This window comes from Lepidochelys kempii, chromosome 2 (assembly GCF_965140285.1).
Source record: "Lepidochelys kempii isolate rLepKem1 chromosome 2, rLepKem1.hap1, whole genome shotgun sequence".
Lineage (NCBI taxonomy): Eukaryota > Metazoa > Chordata > Testudines > Cheloniidae > Lepidochelys > Lepidochelys kempii.
The window spans coordinates 186,929,325-186,939,061 of NC_136381.1; the positions used below are offsets into that span (position 1 = coordinate 186,929,325).

Genomic DNA, 9,737 nt, shown 5'->3' on the forward strand with positions numbered 1-9,737 from the left:
CTTTGGCTCCCCAAACAGGGTGGTTGGGCTTGGGCTTTGGTCCCTCCACCCGGGGCAGCAGGATCTCAGGCGGGCTCAGGCTTTAGTTACTCCTGCTGGGGTCATGTAGTAATTTTTGTTGTCAGAAGGGAGTCACGGTACAATGAAGTTTGAGAACGCCTGTATACACACAAAACTGATACGAGCATTAACATTTACATTGTGAAAGCTCCTAGAGGCCTCATTGTACCTGGCACTGGTCAAACAGAATAAATACCTCCAAAAGCTTATGTTCTAAAAAACAAGTCATAACAGATATATGAGAAATCATATCAATTCCCTGTCCCCAAATTTGAACTAAAATGATGCTTGCCAGCCTTTACTTTTATCCTTTTGCTTGTATATTTTATTGCTTTCCCTGGTCTGTTTTTTTGTCCTTTTAGACTGTTAGCTCGTGAGAGCAGAGATCACATCACCTCTGCTTGAAAAGGACCCATGCTGGGCACTAAAAGAAACATACAAGGTGGGGTTTTCAAAAGCATTCATCTTTGACCTGGCTTTGTTCCCTTTGGAGTAAATTTTACCATTGACTTCAGTGGAAGCCGAATGAGGCCAACACTAAGGGTATGTCTTCACTACCTGCCGGATTGTCAGGTAGTGATCGATCCAGTGGGGATCGATTTATCGTGTCTAGTCTAGATGTGATAAATCGACCCCTGAGCGCTCTCCCATCGACTCCTGTACTCCAGCGCCACGAGAGGTACAGGCAGAGTTGACGGGGGAGCGGCAGCAGTCGACTCACCATGGTGAAGACACCACGGTAAGTCGATCTAAGTACATCAACTTCAGCTACATTATTCACGTAGCTGAAGTTGCGTAACTTAGATCGATCCCCCCCTCTAGTGTAGACCAGGGCTAAGTGTTTTTGAAAATTCCACTCATAATAAATATCTGTAACAGCTTTCATCCCAAAGCACTATGGGCCAGATTCTACAACCTCACCCTTTCTAGCATAGTCCCACTACAATCATTTTTAAAAACTAAGATTGTTATCAATTCACATTAAGGCAGAATAGGATGATGAATAAAAGTCAGTACACTTTTTTATTACTATTATTTTGGGACATGTTGGGACAAAAGTCTATTCCTTTGTGGGGGGGGGTGCGTAGGGGGAACAGGGTGGTATAATCTCACAGGCAAAATATTTCACAGGCCTGTCAAAAAATATTGTTATCCATGGTTCCTGTTTTCAGCTCTGCACTCACTCACTTTGTGGCCTTAGACAAATCACTTCACAGCTCTATACCACAGCATGATCACCTGTCAAACAGATATCACTATACCCATTTCAGAAGGATTGTAAGAGACTTAATTCATTAATGTTTGGAAATCAATTTGGGATTTAGATTAAAGGTACCGTATAGAAATGGAAGGTATTAATTATTATGATTTCCATAGGGTGAGATTCTGCTATCCTTAGTCACATTAAGTAGTCCCTTACTCTCATTAGTCCCTGAGTCCCCAGCAGTAATGTGGGGGGCAGGCGTTTGGGACTCTGAATAAAAAAAGACTTGGATCTTGGACCAATGCTTTTCAATACGAGCATTTTTAAAGCCAAGTCTGCCTAAAAGGAAAGGTACAGCCACTTTAAAACCAGCTGGTAATTGGTTTAAATGCAAGTAAATAAAGGCTACAGCTGTTTAAATAAGGGGTGGACTTTGGTCACTACTCTTCAGTTATGATCCTATAACCAGGAAGGTAGAAAGCTCCAAAAAGTGTTTAGGTAGTGGGCAAAACTGAGTGTAAAAAGTAAGCTCCAGTGCCGGCAACATAGGGCCCACAGCTGCTAAAAAGGCTGTCCTCATAACATTAACTTGCTAAATACCAAATGCAGGCCTCATCTAGAGGTCTAAAACCAAGAAGAAAGAATGGGCTACTACTACTACTACTACGGGAAGCAATCCAGGACTATATGAGGCCAAAGCTTCAGGGCAATGCTTCCTTTGATGTTTAAAGAGATTAATAGATCCTTTCATTCTGGCATCCCCTAAGCTAACATTAGTTATGTATATAGTCTTCTTTGCTATAAACTGTACAAACACCAGACACTGCATATGAGAATATGCTATAGCAGCTTTACAACCTGGACCACAATGATTATCTAAGGGCTTGTCTACACTGGCAATTTACAGTGCTGCAACTGGGCCCAAAGAGAACAAATTCTGGGTCCTTGATAGGAGACCAACATTTTATCAAGAGCTCATGCTATTACTTGGCTTAGATATTTCAGTAGGAAAATCCTTCTAAAGAACAGAAAATGTATTTCAAAAGAGATTCTGAAAAGACAGAATTTCACTTTATGTAGCAAGGCCATTTATTACTATTATTTAGCATTGACAAAGTGATCTGTCAATACACAAAATAAAGCTGTTCAATACACAAAATAAAGCTCCTGGCCTGAAGAACTTCCTATCTGAAAAACAGATAATGATGCTACACCACCCACAGAAAAAGAGAGAGAGAGAGAGAGTACGGAGAGGGTGGCAGATGGGTTGGTTAAACACCAACATATAAAATCAATGTTACACCCTCACCTCACCTGGATTACTGTGGTCCCCCTATCTCAAAAGGGATATTTTAGAAATAGAAGGCTTTCAGAGCCAGGTGTGAAGACTGATTAGACACTTGTAAAAATTTCCATATGAAGAGAGATTGGGACTGTTTAGAGAAGAGATGAGTGAGAGGGAATACAGGCTTCCAAAATAAATAATGGCAGACAAGGTAAACTGTGTGCTCCTATTTGCCCTGTTTCATATCACAAGAACACGGGGACATAAAGCGATCAAGCATGCCAGTGGAGCACACTGCAGAAAGAGACAGATTGTGTGGAAGTGCTTCTCTCTCTGTGTGAATCAGAGCCATCTATCTCCACGGGCCAGCAGACTGGGCTGGAAAGAGAGAGAGAAGGCAGGAGGGACTCTGCCTAGCCTGAAACACTGACAGGACCTGCTCTGCCTCACAGAATGGGTGAGATCAGACCGGGGTGGAGCAGGAGCTGCATCTCAGGACTTTTATTTTGCAAAAATCTGTTAATCTCTAGTGCTTTTTAAGAACAGGTTAAGAAATTCCCTTATAAATTTGTTAGTCTCTAAGGTGCCACAAGTATTCCTGTTCTTTTTGTGGATACAGACTAACATGGCTGCTACTCTGAAACCTAATAAATTCTGTGTTCCTTGCCTTCCTACCACACTTTCCCCAAAAGAATTAAACTAGAAGTCAGAGTGGATCTCTGGGGTGGTGGGGGAGCATGTGCAGGCAAAAAGGAGGAAGTCTATACAGCGTTTTGGACCCCCTGGGAGCAAACCTGAGAACCTGCATTGACAGACTCAGATAAGCGGGCCTCTAAAAGTAGTTGCACAGACAACGTTTTGAAGTTTAGTGTTGGGGTAGAGCTTAGACTCTAAAGCCCACACCCTTCCCTATGCTTAAGGGTTGCCAACCCTCCAGGATTGTCCTGGAGTCTCCAAGAATTAAAGATTATGTCATGTGATGAAATTTCCAGGAATACATCCAACCAAAACTGGTAACCCTGCTAGGCTTCAGAACTCCATCCCAACCTGCAACTTCAAAGTGCCGTCAATGCAGCTACTTTTAGAGCACCCAGCATGAGTCTCTGGGCTAGGAGGCGCATTCCCACATGCTCCAAAACGCTGTGTAGACAGGCCTAGGGGGCTCAGAAGGTCTGAGGTCCTGGTTCCAGGGTCTGGGGCATGTAGGGTTGCCAAATTTCTGACTGAACAAAACCAAACACCCTTGCCCTGCCCCTTCTCCGAGGCCCCAGCCCACTCACTCCATCTTCCTGCCTCCCTCTGTCGCTCGCTGCCCCTCATCCTCACTGCAGTTGGATTGTGTAGTCTACAGTGGCTTAGAAGCATGTTGGGTCTACTTACAGAGGATGACTGGGCCAGGTTGTAACAGGCATCACACAGAGATTTTTTAGGAGGGATTTGAATAAGTAGGAGGTGGTGACTTGGCAAGCTGGCGTGAGGCATTCTTTCCAGAGGGCACTGTGGTAAAATTCATGAGTGGGAGAAGGGAATTAAGGCATCGAGGCTGGCATGTTGTAGCTGTTTTATATTTTGTTGACAGTTTATATGTGATTTTATTTTACAAACCTGTTGATTAAATATTCTGGTAATCTTCCAAATACCAGTTAAGATATGAAAGATTGCACGAGCACATTTTTATGAATAGTTAGAAGAATTTGTGTCCTACCAGAAATGTTTGTGCTTCAAAGGGCTGAATTCTCCTGTCTGCTAAATCCACTCTGCATCGCATGGAAGTTTTCCCATGTTTTCAACTGACCAGAGAGGGCCATTGGAGAAGTTTCTCTGTCTGGGGAAAATTCTCTGCTGGTGTATCGGCTTCCTACACCAGACACATCCTAACCCTTTGTTATGAGGGGAAGCAGGGAGCGTGTTGGGGGAAGGGGTTCGGGAGAGTGAAGCTACACATTACCCTCATAGTGTAAGTCAGCACAAGGGTGCAGCTCTCTTACATGCTTTGGGTCCAGGGATGGAGCCCATGGAGATTCTGTCACTCAGAATCTGAGAGAGGCCCCAGTCAAGAATCTCACCCGAAATTGTTAGCCTATAACAAGACAGTAAAAACACAAGACTTTGTACATTATAGACTGATGCATTGAAAGTTTCCTGTTATTGATTTCTTTCCTGCCTCTCGCTAGGCTCAGGTTCATTGCTTCAGTATCTCCACTGAAGGTTAAACAGTCTCTGGTTTTTCTGCTTCAGTTTAGTTTCCAGGCTTGTATGCCAGCACGAACCAGGAGCAATTGCATCTACTTTCAGTTGAGTAAAACTGATGTGAGCTCAAAATCAGGCATCCTGCCTAGATAGCAAAATTTTCATTGGACTGTAATTATTTCTCAAATAACAGCAGAAATATAAATAGTAATGCAGTCTTCTATTTTTTGTCTTTAATTGAAACTTTTGTTTAGTGTTGTAAGCCTTGATTATTTCAGGCTGTTGTGCAATGAGTAGTGGGGATGAAAGGGCTGGGGGAGTGTCTCTGTATCAAACTCAAAAATGATGTTATTTCCTCCATACTGCACTTGATTGTTCTTTGGTAACCATAGGTGCTGGAACTAGGAGTGCTGGGGGTGCTGCAGCACCTCCTGGATTGAAGTGGTTTCCATTATGTACAAGCTTTAGTCTGGTTCAATGGCTCTCAGCACCCCCACAGTAAAAATTGTTCCAGCAGCCCTCTTGGTAACAATCTATTTATTGAAATAGATGTGTAGTCCAAATGGTGATGGCTGAGGGTATTATTCTGAATTCTAGGTATCAGTATTTAAATACCTGGCACCATAGTTTTACATCCCAGCAGGCAAGCCTTTCATTCTTCTGAGGTGCATAAATACAGCTCCATATCACATACAGTGAGTGTTTTCCAGATGAGGTCCTGTCTGCTCTGTATTGGACAAAGTCCCATGGCACATATCAGAAGATCAAAGGTTTCTCTGTGTATCCCTAGCCAGAATTTCCCCTACTCTGTTATTGTGCAGAATGCAAAGGGCCCCAGGGCTGCTACCCTTCCACTAAAGAGCTGACTGTATTTCAGTGGCAATATCGTTCCTCTGTGTTTATAGGGCCTAATCTGATAGTCCTTTTTGAGGCACACTCCCATTGACTTCAATAGTCAAGACTTAGTTTGACTCTTCAGGTCAAATACATCAAATACTACACCTCTTCAAAAGTAGATTTTTAGCAATGTATTCTAGAAATTGTTTTAGTCTTTCCTTGAAGGATACCTTGATAGGAGCAAGCTGTTTTTATACAATCAGCAGTTATATACTTTTTGTTGCATACGGTGGTCTAGCATTAGAGATTCAGAGTGAAATCCTGACCCTTTAGAAGTCAATGGCAAAACTCCGATTGACTTCAACAGGCCCAGGATTTCAACACCATCCCTTTGTCTTGTTGATATTTGGTATAAAAACAGCATCAGGTTTGACTTTTATAAATTTGGCAGTGCTAATCATTGGGAAGCAGTTTCTGACAATGGAATATAGTTCCCAGAAAAAAGCTTTAAAGAGGTATTATGGTTGGTAATATTAAATCCCAACACTAAGAGAACATTTAATTGAAATATCAGTGTTGGCAGTGTAAGGCTTCAAAGTAAAACACTCAGGGATCAGGAAATGCCTGTAAACCTTAACTTTACCTCTTTGCATGTATACATCAGTCAATTTCCAGATCACATATGGATGAGAAATTCCTACCAATTCACATATGCACAAGCACAGTGTCAGTGGAACACTGGGACGTCATTAAAAAAAATGATAAAAATTGTGCATAATAGACGACATTATACACACACATATATTTAAACCTTCATAAATTGGGCAAATAAAAATTAATTTTCACCAGACCACTGGAAGGCATGTGTCCCAGGGAATATTTTCCTGTAAATATTTAGGACTATTTTTAAAAATTTGAAACTTTTGAAACAAAAGCAGAACAGTCTCTTTTCCTCCCATTTTCCCCTCTGCTTGAAAATGGCTGAACTGTTTTGCTCAAATTTTTAAAAATGTTGCCCTCAGGGAGCAGAGTTGGAAAACAGTCCAAAAGGTGAACACTTGATAAAATTATAAGCAACTGAAAAGGCTCTTTAGAGTGGAAACATGTATGCAACTTTAACTGGGGGCATAATAAATTGTGTGTGTTTTTTTAAGAGTGTTGGAAAGTCAGTAAATTTAAAGTTAAAATTGTAGCAACTTTATCCACACTGTATATAACTTGCTATAATATATCAGAGTTGTGGTGATCACTTATATTTCAAGGAAAGGCAGAACTACATGTAAAATATGGTAAGCCATGTTTTAAAGGACACCACTGCACAACACTTAATTCAAAGCATAACAACAAGTCCTCATTCCAGGAGCCCAGTGTTTTTTCTACCAAATTAAACTTTTTTAAAAAACTTTTTCAGATGAAACTGAGGCACACATTGACTATGAAGATAATTTTCCTGATGACAGATCGATGCCTGTGGCTGAGCATGAGGAAGAGCATGGCGAAGAGGAAGGGGTGGAGGAACAAGAGCAGGAGTTTTCCCACCCTAAAGATACAGAGGCAGAAAGAGTTGGAAGCAGCAAAGATGTTACTCAGGATATAGATTCTACTGAGAAAGGAAGCAAGGCATCAACTGAATCACCTGTGTCACTGCTGAGCCAAAAACACTTGTTTTGGTTCCCTGCAGAGTCTTTCAATGAGCCTGAATCTGACAAAGACACAAACGATGCCACTAAAACACAATTTTCTGATGGCAACAACCACATTGTAGTGAAAACCATCTATAATGAACCTGGCAACAAAATGATTTATGACAGCAAGGATTTCCCCATTGGACCTGTTCTTGTGAACAATGATACAAAGGCAATGAAAGATACAGTCACCAATACTGATGAATCCTGGTTAGATGGTTACCCTGTAACTCAGGAAGCAGTGGAGGATGACGAAGAGGAGGATAAGGTTGATGGATCGATGGGAACAGAAGATGACATTATCCTTACAACTGATCAACCAAATCATGTTGAAGTTAGAAAAGCAGGCAACAGTAATCCAGCTCCAGACAAGGACTTAACACAGATCATGGCAGCCCCAAAAAGGATACGTGATTATGGGATCAAAGAAGTACCGTTAGTACTAACACCAACAAGTGCTCCCGAGAACGTGAGTGCTAGCAAGGGCTCTGAGGATGTGATCAGGTATCACCCAACTACATCTTTGGGATTTGTGACTCAGGAGTCTACTACAACAACTACACAGCATGACTACCCCACCTTGAAAACTGCTACATTGAAAACCTCTACAACAGTCAGTCCCATTGACCACATTCCATATCCAGAGGCAGAAAAAACAACAGCATACCCAACACAAGCAGCAACCACTACACCAACTCGGGATGTCTTTTCTGACTCATTGTCTAATGAATTACTTGAGCAAGAAAATCTCACTTATGGCACAGGAGAAAAACTTCTCCCCACTTCTGAACCTTGTGTAGGAGAGGATTGTCCTAGCCCAAGTAAAGGTCCCATGATAGCTATCACTGTGATTGTTCTATGTTTATTACTGTTTGCATGTATACTGGCAGTGTGGTGTTTCAAAAAACGGCAACAGAAGAGTTCTGTATATAAATTGAATGGAAAAGGTCAGGCTAGACATCCCCATCACCACCAACAGATTGAAATGCAGAAAGTCTAACCTGCTACCTGTTTTTGGGCAGACACTACAAAGCAAGAAAAAAAGTCACATGAATGGTGGACACTAAAATCCATCAGTGCAGGAAACAGGGGGCAAAAAAAACCCAAACAAAAAAACCTGTGTGGGACATAAGGAAGTTCAGCTGTTCGAAATAACAACTTAATATATCTTGACATTTCAGTGTTAAAGAAACTGTACATTTTTACCACAAGGGTCTTTTTGGAGATCTCAGCAAAAAAGAATGTGTTTGGTAGCGCAACTGGAGATCATTCAACATTTACATTTTGCTCATATTAATTAATAAAAGCAAATTCTTTGTCTATGACATTGTCTGGTTACAAGCCAATGGCGTGACTGGTCAGACCTTTCTGCTTTACTCTCAATGAAACAAAAGAGATGGGGGGCAAAAGTCTCTCTTTGAGCTACCACATATGTTGGCATTTGTTATTTCTTTTAGAACTAACCAAATTTGTCAGGGTAGACCAAAACCAATGATTACATGGCATATCATGTGAGGAAAAATATTTGGTACAGTATGTTAATGTAATGGGTGATATTGCATTTGGAGAGATGATCACTAAGGTACTTTTCTTCAATGTTGTGAAATTTTCTTGAAGCACATTAACCAAACATGTAGGACATTAGGATACTTTGGGGTTGGTGGGTGTTGTTTTAACCTTAGGAAAGAAGTGCCTTTTTTTATATTAATCTTTTTTTGTGGAAGTAATGCTTTCTCACTGGAATTGAGATAATACAAATACTAGAAAACTCCATTCTTCCTTTAAAATAAGTAAGCACTGTGATAGTCAGTGCACTCCTCCTTTCAGGTGCTATGAGTAGCCCCTTACTCATCAAGGAGTCAGACAGGAATAAAGCCCTTGGCAGGAAAATACATCAAAAGTAATTTGTTCTTCTGAGTAATAGTGCTTTAAGACCAACTGATCCAGATGTTGAATTTAAATACACAGTCTATAACGTATGAATTAAAAATGTTATGTAGAATATATTTGCCACATTATTCTGTGGGATGACTGAAGTACACTTGTATATTCAAATATGGTAAAAAAAAAAAAAGATCTTGGGGTCATCACGGATGGTCCTCTGAAAAACTTCTGTTCAATGTGCAGCAGCAGTCAAAAAACCTAACAATATTAGGTACCATTAGGAAAGGGATAGATAATAAGACAGAAAAATAATGTCATGATATAAATCTATGGTACTCCAATACCTAGAATACTGTGTGCAGTTCTGGGCATCCCATCTCAAAAAAAATATTACAATTGGAAAAAGCATGGAGAAGGGCAACAAAAATTATTAGGAGTATGGAACAGCTTCCAGATGAGGAGAGATTAAAAAGACGAGGACTAGTCATCTTAGAAAAGAGAGGAGTAAGGTGGGAGATGTTAGAGGTCAATAAAATCCTGAACGGTGTGGAGAAAGTAAGTGTTATTTACCCCCTTTACCTAATACGAAAAC

General features: G+C 40.8%; 2 protein-coding genes across 3 annotated transcripts in view; one reads left to right on the forward strand and one right to left on the reverse strand.

The window, feature by feature from the left end:
- Window positions 1-8,280, forward strand: part of SUSD5 (sushi domain containing 5) — a 70,967-nt gene extending 62,687 nt beyond the window's left edge. Inside the window, exon 5 of the mRNA XM_073333072.1 lies at window positions 6,988-8,280. Coding sequence (XP_073189173.1) covers window positions 6,988-8,261 — 1,274 coding nt within the window. The 3' untranslated portion in view covers window positions 8,262-8,280. The remainder of the gene's footprint in view (window positions 1-6,987) is intronic.
- CRTAP (cartilage associated protein) overlaps window positions 1-9,737 on the reverse strand; it is a 105,568-nt gene that overhangs the window by 57,146 nt on the left and 38,685 nt on the right. The window lies entirely within an intron of this gene.